General features: G+C 44.5%; 1 protein-coding gene and 1 long non-coding RNA gene across 6 annotated transcripts; one reads left to right on the forward strand and one right to left on the reverse strand.

The window, feature by feature from the left end:
* Positions 1-1610: 1610 nt before the first annotated feature.
* LOC129144818 (uncharacterized) lies at positions 1611-8485 on the reverse strand. Its single transcript, XR_008549499.1, has 3 exons — positions 8440-8485; positions 7365-7542; positions 1611-2549 (listed from the first exon to the last, which is right to left on the reverse strand). It is a non-coding gene; the product is annotated as an uncharacterized LOC129144818 (long non-coding RNA).
* A 277-nt stretch (positions 8486-8762) lies between these two features.
* On the forward strand, positions 8763-16857 carry IDNK (IDNK gluconokinase). 5 transcript variants are annotated; one of them, XM_037494164.2, is made up of 5 exons: positions 8763-8878; positions 10074-10104; positions 10429-10515; positions 12805-12848; positions 15681-16857. In XM_037494164.2, the coding sequence occupies exons 1-5, from the start codon at positions 8829-8831 to the stop codon at positions 16042-16044; spliced, it is 576 nt and encodes a 191-aa protein (XP_037350061.1). In that variant the 5' UTR covers positions 8763-8828; the 3' UTR covers positions 16045-16857. The 5 variants fall into 5 exon arrangements, with proteins under 5 accessions (XP_037350061.1, XP_054545155.1, XP_037350062.1 ...); XM_054689180.1 differs by having other exon boundaries at positions 8867-8882; positions 10433-10515; positions 15681-16856; XM_037494165.2 differs by lacking the exon at positions 8763-8878 and adding an exon at positions 8941-9168 and having other exon boundaries at positions 9993-10104; positions 10433-10515; positions 15681-16856.
* The last annotated feature ends 1772 nt before the right edge of the window (positions 16858-18629 follow it).

Consider the following 18629-nt stretch of genomic DNA (forward strand, 5'->3'; position numbering starts at 1 on the left):
GGGAGCAGCGGGCGGCAGGAGAGGTCTGCGCGCCATGTGGGACCCTCCTCTGGTGGCCGGGGAGCAGCCGGGGATCGAACCGGCGCCGCAGAGGTCGCGTGCAGCTTCGCAACCCAGCGCTCAACCGCTGCGCCACTGGGGAGGCCCGCTTTTCACTTTTTAAATTCAAAGAAAACTTACTTCATTTCAAATAGTCTCACTGGGTTTTGTTTCTTGATTTAACTCTGACTTTTATCATATGACATTAAAACCAGACATAGGAACAGAATTCATCATGTTTAAATTAATCCTTATACAAAACATCTAAAAACCATGGAATGGGAACCTCCCGTTGGTGGGGCCTTTACTTGGGAGTGAAAGGGAGAATGACTGAATAAAAGTGAATGAAATAGGAATTAGCTTCAGATGAACTAGAAAAATGTTGACTCACTAACTTATATGCTTCTGTTTACCTGCTTAGTTACCCAGGTTATGTTAAATAACCTGTGTCTTTAATATGAAACACTTCACTTAAAATTTTGCTTCTTTAATTGTATGTGGGAGGTACATCATCACAAGCAGTTAAGAACAAAGGGTTAGATGTTTAGAGAGAAGGAGGAAAAAATCCTCTCATAAATATGGTTCTGATTATGTATTCAAGGACAGCAGTTACAGTTTTTTGGCAATCTACATAGGAGAAAGGAAACCAAGGAAGAATTGTCATGCAAATGAAAGGTTTCTTTGTTCAAATCTTGATATCCAAGGTAGGTGATTGAATTTCTCCTTACCGTCACCAGTTGGATGAAAATACCCCCTCTCTTTCTTGAATGGCAAATGAAATCATTAGCTTCTTCTGGGTCTGCTACTCCCAGGCAGCCTATTCGGCCGCCATTTTGTCACCTAAACAAGGTCAAAATGGCCCGGCCAGTTAGGTACAGAAGCCCAACCCTTCAGCCCTTCAAATCAAACAAGAGCACAAAGCTGGATCAAACTGGGAAGGTTATGCATCACGAGGTATGATGAGAACGCAGCGGTGGGTGGGGGGGAGCCAAGGACCAATGTATGACAAGAGACCCCAGAAGCTGATCAGTGGACCATCTTTTGCTCCTCTCCCTTACAACGAATACCGTGTGTCAATAAAAGGGCCGGGATCTTGCTCTTCAGCAGCATTCTGCTTTATGTAGCCTGCTCCACGACTCCCATTTGTCAGTGTGGTGTTGTCCGACGCAACAGCTTCTTTCAACTTGAGGTCAGGAAGGGCATTGAGCAAAACAGTGGAAAGATAACTTGTCTCTATTTTTAAGAAAGGTGGTAAAATACACATAAATATAAAATTTACCATCTTAGCCTTTCTAAGTGTATAGTGAAATAGTAGTACTTTCATACTGTTGTACAACAAACCTCTAGGACTTTTCATCTTGCAAAACTGAAGCTATACAGTTTCAACTCCTCCCACCCACCCACTCCTCTTGTAATCATCATTCTATTTTCTATTTCTTTGTCTTTAACTACTCTAGATAGCTCATAGGAGTAGAATCATACACTGGTTTTTTGTGACTGGTTTATTGGACTTAGCAAAATGTCCTCAATTATTTTGGATATATACTCAGAAGTGGAACAGCTGGATCATATGGTTGTTCCAGCTTCAACTTCTTAAGGAACCACCAAGATGTTTTTTCTCAAGCAGTTGTACCATTTTACAATCCCAACAGTGTGCAAGAGTTCCAGTTTCTCCACATCCTTGCCAACACTTGTTATTTTCTGTTTTATTTTTTAAAAATCCTAATGGGTGTGAGGTGCTACCTCACTGTGGTTTTGATCTGCTTTTCCCTTATTATCAGTGATGCTGAGTATCTTTCATGTGCTTGCTGGCCATTTGTATATTATCTTCGGAGAAATGTCTATTCAGTCTTTGTTTTTTTGCACTTGCTCACTCTCAGCAGATTCCCTCCCTGACCCTAATTTATTTGTGCTCCACCTAGATCCTAAACGAAGAGTTGTGGAAGCCTCCACAGATGTATGTAAGAGGGGGAAATGAAATAGTTGAGAAGGTGGGTAAAGAGAAGGAGAAGGAAGAAAACAGGAGAAGCTAGTCATAGAATGACCATACAGAGCACAATTCAAAGGCCCTCTTTAGTAGCTGTGATGCAAACTCCTTAGAAGTTGGACAAAAGGGGGAAAGTGATTATCTATTGCCAGGTAAACCCAAGCCATCACCTCAGAAGAGCACAGCCTTTCCTGTCATTTCTTGTGGTCTGAGACAGGTTTTCCTCATGGGTCCACACAGCAGACTCTTGGGAGACTGAGGATGATATCTCTATTCCTTCATCTCAGACATTTCAACAGCTGCTCTCTCATGTCTTTCACACAGTGGCAGGAGGCCCAGGGGTAGTTGACTAAAGACAGTCTACAAGGGTCTCCCTAGCCTATTGTTCTCAGTGGTCTGGTTTGATTCGGAGGTCAAGCTGCATGTGAACAATGGAAGGACTATGGGCCCTCCATGAAACGACATCTGTTCCGGGTAAGATGCTAACCACAGTCTTCAGAGTCATGTCTTCAAGCAAATATCTCTAGGGAGAGATTAAGAGCAGACAGAGAGGTGAGAGTAAGTCCATTACCTCACAGAAAAGAAAGCTTTGTGGGCCCTATGCTGTTTGGGCCAAATATTCAGGCTCCTATGAAGCAAACTCTGAGAACTGGGCTTGAATCCATGCAGTTGATTTGGGGTCATGATCCCTGGAACAGGAGTGAGGGATGGAGTGAAATGGGGAAGTAACAAGCACCAATGCAAGACGCCTCCTTGTGCCAGCCACCACCATTGGCTGAGGCCTATGGAAGGTTTTCCAGAGCTGTTCCAGTGCAAGTTCCTTTTGTATATCTATAATTCACTCTGTTAGCTTTTTAATCATTTACAGTGTTTGTCTCCATAAGATTAGTGGTAACTGGTTTTGCTTTGTTTTTAGCATTAAGGTTTTTTTGGCTGGCCAGGGTCTCTTTGTCCTTGGCCATACTCTTCAACATCCTCCTGCAGCTGCTCAAGTTCAAAATAACCAAAAACTAACACTTTGTAACAGAAATTTATACATAACAAATGTCTCCATATTTGCTACTTATTGTGGGTTTCCTTCTGGTCACTTCTCCAAGCCAAATCAACCCTGAATAAACAATAAAAATCAAATTTATGGTCTTGCAAAGCCAGGAAGCATACCCTATACTCTGCTGATAACAGGAGGAATAGGAAAACTATGGGATATGCTCAGGGGCACAGAGAAACAAGCTGAAGGAATGGATTTGAGGAGGGCAAAGATGATACATGACAAAACTGCTTTCTACTTGCCACTTTCTCAGTCCAGGTCATCCTATGAACTATCCACTAGAGGTCGGGCTTTCCTTAAAGTCAATGCCAATCCCTGCCAAGGAGGTACCAGAAGCAAGTGACACCCAGCTTCTCTCCCTCCATCCCTCTTTCTTTCTTCATGCTTCCTTCTTCCTCCTAGTCATTCAATCAACAGGTGTATTCTGAGCACCTGCTATATACCAGGCACAGTACCAGATGCTAAGCATACAGACATGGCTCCTATAGTCATGGATACAAGAGGAGCATTGAGAAGATACTTTTAACAAAGCACTGCTGTGTTAAGAGTTGTTTGTTAACTGCTGACTCAGTTCATTAAGCTTTTGTTCTCATTACCTTTTCTAACTATGGCTGTGTTAAAGAATATGGCTCTCTATTAAATGTACAATTTTTATAATATCATAATCTTGTACTTAAATATATATATATTTCTCTCTTGAAATGTTCTTAATCCTATCTTTGAAAAACAAAAGGTATATGCTGTAAAAACAGGATTTTTAAAAGAATTTTCCATCATAAATAGGACATTATTGAAAACAAGCTCTTAGTATAAATTATATTGGGTCATGTGATGTTATGGTTAAAACTGAAAAGATCTTGGATTTTGGAATCAAGCAGTTTTTCAAGTCCCTGCTTCATCATTTATTAACTAGTCCTTTAACCTTCCTGTGCCTGCTTTCTCATCTGGTAAATCCCAGTCTCACAAGGCTGTGAAAATTAAGTGCTCTGTACCCTGCATTTGACCCCACTATAAGCCTCTCTCTCTACCCCGGGGGGTGCAATTTCAGGGGGGAGGACAATAGCCAGGGGCAGGGTTAGGTAACTAAATACTCTATTAATGATTGGTATTTGTAATGATGACCCAGGACACTAAAATATCCTCATGCTTTCTGAATCTTCACAAAGAAATTGTAGTTGCAGAACCATCTGAAACTACTGAATGCTTAGTAAACTCAAACACTGTGTGACACTAATTGTGATTCGCAGTGAGCAAAGAAATTGGATTAAGGGTCCTTTAACTAAGGAAGTTTGAAACCCATATCCTCTTGCCCTTGAAGTAACTAAGAATTTATCACAGAAAAGAAGAAGAAAGGAGTAAGAGAGAGGAACCAAATAATGAACAACGCAGCAATGCTTTTTTCATTTAAAAGAATTAACATTGAAAGAAATACATTCACCATTAGAGCAAAAGTTCCAAAGGATGGCATGCTTTCAGTAACCCAAAACAGTCAACTAACTAATCTTCAAGAAGATAAAGAATCTATTTTTACAAGAGTTATACAGTGTAATTATGTCTTCCATTCAAAGAGAATTTGAAGGACAAATTCAGTTATCTGGAGGATTTATTGTAAAAATTATCATTGTTATTGTATTGCCAAAAAGGTAAGAGAAAATGTACCTGAAGTATGTTTAAATAACAAAGAGAAAGAGCGCCTCCCCGGTGGCACAGCGGTTGAGCACTGGGCTGTGAAGCTGCCCACAGCCTCTGCAGCCCCAGTTCGATCCCCGGCCACCAGCAAAGGTCCCACATGGCACGACAGACCTTTCCTGCCACGCCCGCTGCTCCCCTCCACAGTATATTTCGTCAGTCTACCTGTTCTGTACCCTGCTCTGGCTCTGGTGAATTCTCTCACCCTCCCACACTTCTGACTATACCCTGTGCTTGTATAAATAAATAAATAAATCTTTAAAAAAAAAAGAGAGAGAGAGAGAGAAAGAAAAGGTAAGGGAGGGAGGGGGGGAGAGAGGAATGGAGAGAGCAAGGGACAGAGGAAATGCATGTCATCATTTAGTATTGTCTGAGTCACCTGCCACTAACAGAGGAGATAGAAGAGATATTAAAAGATAGTCAAGAGTGTAATTTTGTTTTGTTTGTTTGAAAAGACTTAATTTTTCAACTAAAATCAATTCTTATTTAATGTTGCAAGTTTTCACAAACTAATACTGATGGAGTATTGTGCAATGTCACTGGTGTGAGAGATAGCTACCATCAGGTGCAAAGTCAGCAGAAACACTAGCAGCGAGTTAAGAAGTAATCAAGCTGGCAAAAAAGAAAGTCAAGATCAATTTAGATTCTTAGTATATGAGACATTTCACATTCCCGCTTTGCCAGCTCGCTTTCCTGAGTCTCCAACTGCTGCTTATTTACTCTTTGTAAACTAGGTAAGGAAGATCCCAGTTGCATGTGTGTGTGATATATGATACATATAAAAGTATATAAAATGTGTATGAACAGTTTAAAGTCAAAAAATAAATACCTGGATATTGGTATTAGCTAAGGTTCTCCAAGAAAACCAGATACTAGGTTATATAAACCTATATAAAAGGAAATTGATTACAAAGAATGGGCTCACATGATTAAGGAGGCTGAGACCTGCTACCTGCGTACTTAGTCTGCAAGCTGGAGACACAGTCACATAGTTTCCATCCAAGTCTGAAGGGTCTGAGAATAGGAATAGCAATGTCCATGGGCTGGAGAAGATGCCCCACTTTAAGTATTCAGAGCAAATTCACCTTTCCTCCACTTTTTTGTTTTATTCAGACTTTCAATGAATTGGAGGATGTCCAGCCAAATTGATGAAAGGCACTGACTTTACTCAGTCTGTCAATCAAATTGCAAATCTCTTCTAGAAACAGTCACAAAAACACCCCAAAATAATGATTCACACGCTTAACTAAGACTTGGGATTTCGTCTGTGGATTTGGTCACTCCACTGAAGTTTGACCACTAGCAGAAGATCAAAGGACAAGAGAAGGGAAGGGAATCATTCTCCTGATTCCTTTTCTTTTGAGTGAATAAGTGGTGTCTGCTTCTCTCCCTAAGGCTACATTTTTTGTCATACATCCCTACCTACACAGCACTCTCTGTCTCTAGTAGCCCCATAAAGGCATCACATCCCTCAGTTACTGGGACTAACACATTGCCCTTGTTGCTTTAACTTGACTCTGAGGCATCTCTGCATATAGTTCCTTTATCCAAATCCTTGACAGTGCTGCTTCCTGCCACCACACTGACTAATACAGCAAATATGAGATCTTGGGAGGGCAATCTGGGGAGAAGAATCAGACTTTCTGCTAATCAGTGTGACTCAACATTCAAATAAATACAGCTTTACTGTTTTCCTGGAGTTAGACAAGCAGTGCACAAGTTACAGCGTTTGCTTAAACTATCCCCCTACCTGCCTAGAGTACCTGGAGGATATAAAAAGCAAACATAACTGGAGCCTTTTTTTTTAACAGGACTGAAGCAGCAAACTACTGCAAAAAAAAAAAAAAAAAAAAAAGGGTCACCTTGCTGTCCTCCTTAAACTGGGCCAGACCATTGGACTAAGCCAAGCCACCAACATTCCAAGAAGCGAACAAGGAGTATAACCTGTTTAAAAGGACTAATGAGGGCCTCCCTGGTGGCGCAAGGGGTTAAGCACTGCACTATGAAGCAATTTGCAGCCTCTGCAGCATGAGTTCTAAACCGGGAGGCCAGGTAGCAACTCACATGGCGCAGCAGACCTCTTCTATCGTGCCTGCTATTTCCCTCAGCAGTGTATTTCAGTCAGTCTGCCTGTTTTGCTCCCCACTCTGTCTCTAGCGAATCCTCTCACCTCCCGTAATCTCTGGCCTGTACCCTGGCTCTTTTTTTTTTTTTTTTTAAGATGAAGAAACATTTTTTTTTCTTTTTTTTTTAAAAGATTTATTTATTTTTATTTATACAAGCACTGGGTACAGTCAGAAGCATGGGAGGGTGAGAGAATTCAAGAGCCAGAACAGGGAACAGAACAGACAGACTGACGAAATACACTACTGAGGGGAGCAGCAGGTGGCAGGAGAGGTCTGTCCGGCCATGTGGGACCCTCCCCGCTGGCCAGCTGCAGGCCATCCTCCATTACCTCATCCTTTTTTTCCTCCATATAAAGTCCCTGACTTTTACCCCACCTCAGACACTATTTGAGTTTCTGCTTGAAGTTGTTCTTCCTGAATTGCAATTCTTTGATCCCAAAATAAACACCTGATTGCCTCTCATTTTGGCACTTACTGTGTTGACAAGGGTAATAGTCACCTCAGAGTTCCACTGATGGTGGATGTTCAAGAAATGTTCATTGGCCAAAACCAAACTATAAGACCTTGGCCTAGTCACCTCATCTCTCAGGCCTCAGTTTCTTCATCTGTACCACCTCAACCCAGGAACACTGAAGTCTCATCACTTTGGATACCTAGGAAACACAAAGTCAGGGCATTAGATGTTTTTATGTCAGTTTTATTGTTTTCCAGGACACAGAGTAACAAGAATTTTAGTAGAGAAGGAGGCTGGACAGAATGTGGTTGGAAGTGCTTTTAATCAAATTTTTTTTAAAGATTTATTTATTTATGCATACAAGAGCTGGGGTACAGGCCAGAGATGCTGAGGGTGAGAGGATTCACCAGAGACAGAGCGGGGAGCAGAACAAGCAGACTGACTGAAACACACTGCTGAGGGGAGTAGCAAGCGAGGCAGGAGAGGTCTGCTGTGCCATGTGGGTTGCTCCCTGGCCGCCCGGGGATGGAACTCATGATGCAGTGGCTGCAGATTGCTTCATAGTGTGGTGCTTAACCCCTTGCACCACCAGGGAAACCCTAATCAAATATTTTAAATTACACATCATTGACACATTGTTTTCAAGCAAATGGCCCTCTAAAGGGTGCTCCTTGCTGTTAAGTAATTTACCTGTGAACAAGAGCCAGATTAAGTAGCAGCCGTACAGCCATGACAGACGCCAGTATGGCCAGACCAATGTTTGACACCAAAAGCTGCCCACCTCTCACCCCTGAGACAAAGCGCCAGGTTATGAAGCTCCGTGTACAGCATGATCCCAACTTCATAAAATATTTATAATCTATTCGGAAGGGAGGATCATTTTGGACCAGATGCTTATTGCCTCAAGGTGCAGGAAAGTATGAACTGATTTTCTGCTTACTCTTTCTACAACAACATTTAAATAAACGGTACTTCCACTGGAACAGAGCACTGGACCCGCAAGCCTGCGCGGGCCACCCCGCCTCCCGCAGCAACTTAGGGGTACCGGGGGAAAAAGACAGCGGGTGGAGCGGCGGTTGGAGGGACCCCCACCTACCAGCGGCTCGGCGGGAGCGGGAGTCCCGGCAGAGGAGTTGGGAAGAGGGGAGGGCGGCGGGGGGAGCGGGGCAGGAGCCCAGCGCTGGGTGGATTTAAAGGTACCACGCCGGCGCAGGGGGCGTGGTCTCGGCGCGTGCCGCGAGGGGCGGGACGGAGGAGGGGCGGGGCCTCTCGGAGGGCGTGGAAGGGAGGCGGGGCGGGGCCTGTGCGGGGGCGGGGTCTGGGCGCGGGGCGGGGCGTGGAAGGACTCGGGGCAACCCGACAGTAGCGGCGGAGGCTGGGCCTGGCGGGTGGGCGGGGCCAGAAGGGATGAGCCTTCGGGCTGCAGGACCCGGAAGTGAGGAGGGCGGCCCTGCAAGGCTGCGGGAAGGAGCCGGACGGGGGCCGATGGCGGAGCCCAGCGCAGTGCTGGTGATGGGCGTGAGCGGCTCCGGGAAGTAGGTCCGGGAGGGCGCGGGGACCGCGCAGGGGGTGGTCAGACCCGCCCCTGCCCGTGGTGCTTTGGGGGCGGGGGGGCCTGGGGATTGCCCCCGCCTTCCCCTTACTGAAGAGGAAAATGAAACCTGGACACCTGATTCCTCCTCTTTGCTTCCTACCTGCTGCCCCGGGCTTCTGGCCCAGCACCACGTCGGAGACTCGGGCTCCCCTTCCGTAAACGAACTGAGATCCGGCCTGCAGCAAAAGCCCTTTGGAAAGGAGCGCTGCTAGAGCGCACATCGATAAAAAGGTTCTGCTTACTCTCTAGGGTGGGTCAGGCGGTCGCTGGTGCTCGCTTTTGGGGCCTCTTGCCTGAACTAGGTGGAAGTGTGCACGCCCAGAGCGCGGGGGCAAGCCTCGTTCCCGGCCCCCACTGACCTTTGTCAAGCTGGCCGCAGCGCCAGCTCCCTCCTGCAACGCCTGGCACACTCCTCATTAAATTTAGAAAGTATATTTGGCCCTCTGATTTATTGTTCTCCCCACTCTTTGAACAGTGTTTATCAGCTTAAACTGGATCAGAAGTGTGACTATCTTGCACAGGAGCACAGTTACTTATTTGGTGGCAGAATGCAAACTGGAACCAGATCTCCGGTTTTGAGACTCAGTCCTTTTCCCCTGTTTTGAAAGTGCTGCCTGTTAGGGTCCGCACAGGTCATTATCAGATGCATTGCACAGAGAGCATTTCATTGCTAGTCATAATGGTAGCTGGTAATTCTCCGCGTTAAGGGTGTGTTTCTTTTGTCTCATTAAATTCCAATGTTATAATGTTTTTATGAGCTACTTGAACTTTCTATGGGTGTGGGAAAGTTAAGTCACCCATCAGAATCCTCCTTCCAATAGCCTCACAATTTTCTCACTCTGTAAACTCAGTATTCGTAAAAAATAATCATCTACAGAACAGAGACCAAAAAACTTGAGGTTTTTATATATTGATTTTTTTGGAAAAAAAAATAAAGTTACCGGATAATTGTTTCTTAAATTCCTGGAGAAAATTAAAGCCTAGATTCTAGGTCACCACCCTATCACTGCTTCAATATCATAAAGTTACTAGTGTTATAATATGTTATAATACAGGACGGGCAGCATTTGTTTCCCAGCGTGTCCTAGGATGAGATGATTGGGAAATAGTCCTTTGAACACCTGTCCTCTCCACAGGTCCAGTGTGGGCACCCTGCTGGCATCCAAGGTAACCTGTTCCCAATTTTGTGTCCCATTGTGTTGTTTGGTTCTCCCTCGCTCCCTTTTTCTGGCTTGAAGTGGTTTATAAAACTCACTCCAGACAACTCCACATGGCTTGTGAAACCCATTGGGGCAATGAATGAATAAAGAGCCCTGCAGCCAGCAAGATGCAGTAAAGTACCGTTACAAACCTCCTTCCTGCACATTGGGGGCTTGTCGTCAGGCTGCTTGTGGGGAAGAGGGTAATTGGGTGGTTTTTACATTTACCCATTATTTTTAGTAACTCCATGGCACTGCCTGCCACATACGCATTCGCACTTTGTTCTTAAAGCTAGGATGGAAATTCTATGATGCAGACGACTACCATCCAGAGGAAAATCGAATGAAGATGAGTAAAGGAATACCACTGAATGACCAGGTAATTTCACTGTCTGCCTCTCTCCATTCCACCGGGGTGGGGCAGGTGAAAGTGAGCACTTGGGGTAGGAGAGTTCCTGTGCAGTGAGGTAACTCATGGGCAGGTACTCTGAAAGTCACACAGTTGGTCCTCCATGTATGTTAGCACTGACCTTGAACTTCTCTTTCTGAACTCAGCATCAGGAGCAATGCCCCCTCTGCCAGGGTCTGCCTAATAACTAGGTTTGGGAAGTTTAATCTGCAGAATATAATCCCCTCACAGAGGCTCCTCTGTGACTCATAAATGGGGAAGTTCACCTCTCCCCAAGTCATGCAAGACTGTCACCATCACTAGACTCTGGCATCCATCCCAAAGCCAGAGTGCTCCTTGCAAATTCAAATGTAGTCCTTTGGAAGCTTCTCACTGGTATGAAGGTTAAGACCAAATACCTAAACTCACAAACATGGTTGTCAGGTCAGACTGACCATGCCCCCCTGTAGCCTCTTTAGGTGCCAGCACTACTTCCTTGGAGCCAATGGAGCCAACTGCCCCTGGCAGTCCCCCCACTGCCTTGCTTAAAGCCTTGGCATTGCTGTTCTCACTGCCTGAATGTGCTTCCTTTCCTTTTTTATAGAGTCAACCCTGCTTATCCTTTATTTCTCAGCCCACATGCCACTTTCTCAAGAAGCCTTTGCTGACCTCAGGAAAACCTCCTTTTTAAACTCTCAGAGCACTATAGACCTACTGCCTTTGTCCCAATTGCAGCTTGGCATTGGACAGAGTGAGAATGTGGCTAATATTTATCTTTGCAATTAGATTTCACCTCCAAATGGACAAAGGACTGGCTGTTTCTTTTAACTACTGTATATCCCCAGGATCTGACACCCAATAAATGTCAGAAAGTATTTATGGCATATTTTTGATTGAATGAATGTAAGAAAGAATGGATGACTAGTACTTCATTCTTGTATCACCTTCCTGAGGTCATTCCTTATAGGCTGTCTCTAACCAGTTACAAACTATGGATTTATCAAGTACCTGTCAGCCAGGGGCCTCCTTGGTGGCCTACATATTAAGTCTCAGCGCTATCCCAGCTAAGGCCTGAGTTTGATCCCTGGCCAGGGGGCCAACCCACATATGGCTCGGCAGACCTTGCCTCTATCGCCCGCTGCTCTCCTTGGTAGTGTATTTCGGTAGATCTGTCTGTTCTGTTCCCCACAGTCTGTGGTGAATCCTCTCAAACTCCCTCCTCCCTGCCCCTACACACACACACCTGTGGCCTACCTCTCAGTTCTTCTAAGCAAAATAAAATAAAATAAAAACTAGCTCTCACCCAGGAGAGGCAGGGCAGGGCCTATGAGCATCTGAGAGATGGGAAGGGTACAGCCAGGCCCATTTGCTAAGCATGTCCAAAGTGCAGAAATGGAATGGGACTGGCACTGTTGTTTTCATTTTCAGTAAAAAAAAAAAAACTTGGCTCATCTCCACTTGTGCTCTCAGTCTCACTAGTTTCCCTTTGCCCCGCCTTGAGGGCATTAGGTCTAGTTCCAGAGCACTCAGGAATGCATCGTGAGTTTGCAGTGATTAAGCCTTGACCATCAAGAATAGTTTGCAACACTTGACTTTAAAAGATTAGGGAATCATAAAATAGAGTAATAATTTAAATGCAATAGCATTATGCTAGAGATAATAAAGTGTAGATAACCTGGTTCCGCCACTAAGTTCATATAACCTTTGGCAAAAGGTTTAGTCTCCGTGCCTCATCTTCTGCCTGTGAAGTAGAGATGGTAGTAGGACCTATTTGGGTTCTTGAGTTAAATGAGATAATACCAGAAAAATGTGCCCAGTGACTTGGTGCCTCACCTTGTGCTTGGCCTGTTTCTCAAAAACACCAAGATCTCTGTGGACCTTAACAATGATAGATGTGATTGACTATCTTTCTGTACAAAAAATACCTGGAAAATTCATTTGTGTCGGGGCCTCCCCGGTGGCGCAGCGGTTAAGCGCTGGGTTGTGAAGCTGCCCGCGGCCACTGTGGTGCCGGTTCGATCCCCGGCTGCTCCCCGGCCACCGGAGGAGGGTCCCACATGGCGCGCAGACCTCTCCTGCCGCCCGCTGCTCCCCTCGGCAGTGTACTTTGGTCCTTCTGCCTGCTCAGCTCCCCGCTCTGGCTCTGGTGAATTCTCTCACCCTCCCGCGCTTCTGACTGTACCCAGTGCATGTATAAACAAAACAAACAAACAAACAAATAAATAAATAAAACATGCCTCTATAAAAAAAAAAATTCATTTGTGTCTACTTTAATTTCAGGACAGGATTCCATGGCTCTGCAAGTTGCATGACATTTTACTAAGGTAAGAGTACAGCAGGCCTTGGCATAAACCACTGGTATAAAAATCCATCAGAAAGTACTTTAGAAAAATGTACTTTGGAAATCACAGCTGACAGATAAAGCATCCCAGAAATAGAATACCCTTCTATTGAGTTACCAATAATTTTAATTAGCCGGAAAATGATGATAAATATAGTTCCTACTCAGAGTTATGAGGAATTAGTGAGATGAAGCATGAACACTAGCACTTAGAACAGTATCCAAACCTTAGTTAAGTACGCAAACAATAACGATGCCACCTTATTAGTGCCATAGTTTAGTCACTTTTTCTTCCCCCTACTTCAAGCCATAACAACCAGGAAGATCTGGTATTATTTGTAAGTCAACAGGATTGGAGTCCCAAATTGCTCAGCTCTGAGCAAATGGGGACCCCCTCTACCTATCTGTGGACCTGACCCCTGGGAATCCTGATTGGGACATGGAGAAGGATAAAGAAAAGGCAGGGAGGGGCCTTCCCTGGTGGTGCAGCGGTTGAACGCTGGGCTGTGAAGCTGATTGCAGGCTCTGCAGTGCCAGTTCAATCCCTGGCCACCGGCAAGAGTCCCATGTGGTGCGACAGACATCTCCTGCCACGTCCGCTGCTCCCCTCAGCAGTGTACTTTGTCAGTCTGTCTGTTCTGTTCCCTGCTCTGGCTCTGGTGAATCCTCTCGCCCTCCGAAGCTTCTGATTGTACCCAGTGCTTGTATAAAAAAATAAATCTTTTAAAAATTTTTTTCTTAAAAAAAAAAAAAAAAAAGGCAGGGAATGGGTTATAAATCTTGCCAAGATAAAATTCTATTTTATAAAGTTCTAAGATAAATCCTGTGTTATAATCTAAAACCATCTAAGTCATATGAAATTATGTTTTTAATTAAAGTTCATTTTGCTTCTTTCACACCACACTGAAATGGCTGGCAGCCTTGTTTGTACAGTTGAGGCTTTTGATTTATAGGTTAGTATTTAGGGTTTCAGGATCTCTAACATAAACAGACTCATCAGAAATTAAATATACTGACCCGTAATGGAAGCAGGAGTGAAGATCCTCAGTAGAGATCAGACTTCCAGAACCAGAACAAGCAAGCTCCCACCATGGGTTTGGAAAGAGCTGGAAGATTCAGGGACCTGTTTGTTGCTGATGACACACTGAATCTCTTCTATGAATTGGCCATAAGATCAAAGACCCATTCAGAATTCTCGGTTGTGATGTAAACTTTGTCCTAAGTTCCCAAGCCGGCACTCACCCTTCACTTCTTTATTCAAGTTTCTTCCCGGTTGCTTCTGCCCAGTATAGGCACAACGGCTGGATGCAAGTGTTAACTCCCTCTCGGTGCAGTCTTGGACCATACTCATTTTCCCCTTTTGGTGCCTCATTACTCACCTCTGTTTCTGGCTCAAGTTCTTACTCTTAGTACATCCCTGGAAATGTCTCATATCCTGCTCTCCTTGGCCACACCCATGAGCCCATTTTTCCTTTTTCCAGCTCTGCACTGGTAACTTCTCTAGACTCTTCCTGCATTGAGTAGGAATGGGGAGAAGCCAGCCATGAAATGGAAATCACTGAACAGCCATGGAGGACCTAAGCTGAGCTGCACGTGTGGTACAGCCTACTGGCAGCCACCCATGTCTGCGTGCTGAGGCCGAGCCACATCCTATACCCATGGGAGCAGAAACAGCACAGTGTACCACACATCTTGATAAACCTTTTCCTTACCACAGTTCTGTGAGCAGGTACTCTAGTAACTAGCCACATAAAAAACATAAGGAATTGATGCTCTGGGAGGTAAATAATACCCTGCCCCAGATGGCTCTGTTCACTAATGGAAGATCTTTACCTCAAAGCCAGGACTGCCTGATGTTTGACCACCATTTGATAATGCTTTCCATTGGCAGAGAAGCAGGACTGACTGGAGTCCTCAGCCCAGAATTGACATCAACTACAGAGTTAGGAGTACCAGCTCATGTGCAGTGAGAAAAATCTACCTATGACTTTTGACTCCCCTAAAACTAAACTACTGATAGCCTGGTGTTGACTGGAAGCCTGACCTGTAACCATTGATTATCATTTATTTTGGATTCTATATATATTATATACATTATATACTATATTCTTTTTTTAAAATAAATTTTATTTTTATATTCCCCATACAATTGCAACCCCCTTATTTTGACCCCATCCCCCCCCTCCCCACCAGCTACCCCCCCATAGAGTGTCTCTGGTTCATAGTTTTTTGTTGATTTTGATTTTCACTTTCTTATATTCTTTTTCCTGGTCCCTTGTTTAGGTTTTCTAGATTCCTGCTATGAGTGAGACCATCCGGTATTTTTCTTTTTCTTTCTGGCTTATTTCTCTGAGCATGATCCCTTCCAGCTCCATCCATGTTGCTGCAAATTGCATGTGTTTATCTTTTTTGAATGCTGAGTAATATTCCGTGGTGTATATGTACCATATCTTCTTGATCCAGTCATCTATTTTTGGGCATTTAGGTTGTTTCCAAAGCTTAGCTATTGTAAACAGTGCTGCTATAAACATAGGGGTGCAGGTGCTCTTTGGAATTGATGTTTCTGTGTCCTTTGGGTAATACATACTATATTCTTACAGTAAACTAAAGAAAATGTTACTAAAAAAATCTTAAGGAAAACACATAGTACTGTTTCGTATTTGCCCATACCCTACTGATGCTGTTGGTTTTACACGAAACTGGTAAGTTCAAACCTGTTCAAACCCTTATTCAAGGGGCAACTGTATTTTAAATGCCTTCATTCTTTAGCACCTCCCCTCTACTGTTGTTTTCTTTTTGTTTTTGTTTTTAACAGAGATACAGCCTCAGGACAGCACGTAGTTCTAGCCTGTTCAGCTCTGAAGAAAAGCTACAGAGACATCTTAATCCGAGGGCAAGATTGTGCACCTTGTAAGTGTGACGAGTCAGGGAAGGAAGGAAAGCCTGCTAAGGTGAAGCTCTTTGTGGTCCATCTGTATGGGACATTTGAGCTCATTTCCAAACGCTTACTCAAGAGAAAAGGACATTTTATGCCCCCTGAGTTACTGCAATCTCAAATTGATACTCTGGAACCCCCATCAGCTCCAGAAAATTTCATCCAAATCAGTGTGGACAAAAATCTCTCAGAGATAATTGCTATAATTATGGAATCACTTCACATCAGTGGTACAGGACAGTAGAAGGCATAAATCTCTATCCTATCCCAAAAGTTGTTCCAGTATCCTGTCAAGACCATATTCTAACTTCTAAAAGAGCAAACAACAGTGAACTGAGAATCCTGTTTGGATGTAATTTTGGGAATTTGTGATACTCTGCCATCACGCTTTGGCACACTGGAAGAAGGAACTTTAAATTTTAAATTTTAATTCATGTAGACAATCAAATGATCAGAGGAACTTTATAATCACTGCTATAAATCAAGACCTTGTGTAAAACATTTTGACTATGCCTGTATTTGGATAAATAAGTGAAAACTGACTGTCCTTGCAATTTCCTCTGGAAACTGGTCTCAGGAGCAGAAATGTGTACAGTATTAATCACTCACCAAGTCATTTCACAGTACATACCTCCTAATCTCTCTCTTTGGGTTGCTTAAACATAAATAAGGTGCATGCTAGTAATTCATGAATATAAAAAATTGTGAAGGTGGAAGTTGAGTGAATGAAGCACAAACAGGCCAATCAGGTCTACCGCCTCATTTTACATGAGGTATCATCTCACACTTGTGAGAATGGCACCTATTTTTTTTTCAGACTTAGTTTTTTATACAAGTACCGGGGTACAGGTCAGATGTGCGGGAGGGTGAGAGGATTCACCAGAGACAGAGTGGGGAACAGAACAGGCAGAATGATGAAATACACTGCTAAAGGGAGCAGCAGGCAAGACAGGAGAGGTCTGCTTCCCCATGTGGGATTCTCGCCGGCTGGCCGGGATCGAACCTGCGCTATAGAGGCTGCGGACAGCTTCACAGTGTGGCGCCCAATTGCCTGCGCCACCAGGGAGGCCCAGCACTTATTTTTTTTTTAATTTATTTATGCATACGAGAACTGGGGTTCAGACCAGAGGTATGGGGGTTGAGAGGACTCACCAGAGACAGAGTGGGGAACAGAACAGGAAGAGTGACTGAAATACACTGCTGAGGGGAGCACTGGGAGAGTCAGGAGAGGTCTGCTGTGCCATGTGAGTTGCTCCCTGGCCAGGGTTTGAATTTGTGCTTCAGTGGCTGCGGATAGCTTCATAGGTTGCGTCTTAACCCCACGAGCCACCAGAGAGGCCCTGCCACCTCATTTTAGAGACTTCTATGAGATCAGGTTGATGTGAGCCAGCCCAGCATTCTGTTGTAAAAGCCATCAGTGACCAAACACTAGGGAGGCCAGGGAGAAACACTAGATTTGCTACGGCCACGACATGAAACAAAACCTTCCAATGGGCAGCAATGCCCCACTGGCACACTGGGATAGCTAGGTTGGGTAAAGCGGTGAAGGAAGTTGGAGATTGATACATTCCCGAGCACCAGATAGAGAAGCAGAATCTCACCTAAATGGACTGGGTTTAGCCTCCTCACAGGGCTCCAGGAAGCTTTTTTACCCCTGCATCCTAACCAGGGCCCAAGGACGCAGCCATTCTGCTGGCTTACTGGTTAGCTCTGGCCAGAGTAGCAGTTTTGGAACCAATTACTGTTTCTTTCACAAGGACATGCAATTTTTGTCTCAGGAACTACAAATACAATCTGTGCGGGGACTACCAATGAAAAGAAAGGGCCTTTCTGGGTGAATAGAACTTGCATATGAAAATGGAGCCCTGGCCTTCTCTACTAGGTTGTTTGGGACATCCCCTGCCTGACTTCGGCTTATATCAACCCTCATATTTAAAGTCCAAGGGTATTACATATTAAAACCATTAGCTTATTACAAGTTACTTGCCTCTTATTTATAATTTGTAATAATGACATCACAATTATTATTATTTGCTTAATTTTTTTAGCAATTAACTTCATGATGGTAAAGGGGGCATTAGAATTTTTTTTTTGAGGTCAATTTTAATTTTTTTTAAAGATTTATTTTTATACAAGAACTGGGTACAGACCAGATGTGCTGGAGGGTGAGAGGATTCACCAGAGACAGAGTGGGGAACAGAACAGGCAGACTGACTGAAATACACAGCTGAGGGGAGCAGTGGGCGAGACAGAAGTCTGCTTCCCATGTGGGGTTCTTGCCGGCCGACCAGTCTCAGCCGGCCAGGATCATACCCGTGCTGCAGAGGCTGTGGACAGCTTCACAGTGTGGCGCTCAACCGCCTGCGCCACCAGGGACACCCTAGAATTTTTTTAAGGAGCCATTAAGTCTGGTGGGGTTGAGAATCCCTGCTCTAACCTTGCCCAAGGTTGGCCTTACCGAAGAAATGAGTCAGTGCTGCCCTCTGGTGGTTCAAAATGGGACAAAAGAAGCACGGACTGCTCTCCCAGCCTTGAGAACTCCTTCAGGGTCAGCAGCCAAGGGGTTTAGCAGGTCCCTGGCCAAGGGGCAGTGGAATGCTTCCTAACCCAGTCCTAACTATGCCATGGCCCAGCCTCTGACCTGGGAAGGGTCCGGCAAGAACTGTTCGGTGATGCAAAATAGATGCCAAGCAAAGATTTCCTCAACCCTGCTGATCCCACTACCATCATTCCCTCAGGCAGAACTCTCCACTTTGCTCTCCTACCTTTCCTTATCTCCACTCCAATAAAGTGGGGACACTGCCTGCTTCATGAGATTGGGAGAACTGA

This window comes from Talpa occidentalis, unplaced genomic scaffold, assembly GCF_014898055.3.
Source record: "Talpa occidentalis isolate TD23 unplaced genomic scaffold, MPIMG_talOcc4v2.1 talOcc4.7, whole genome shotgun sequence".
Lineage (NCBI taxonomy): Eukaryota > Metazoa > Chordata > Mammalia > Eulipotyphla > Talpidae > Talpa > Talpa occidentalis.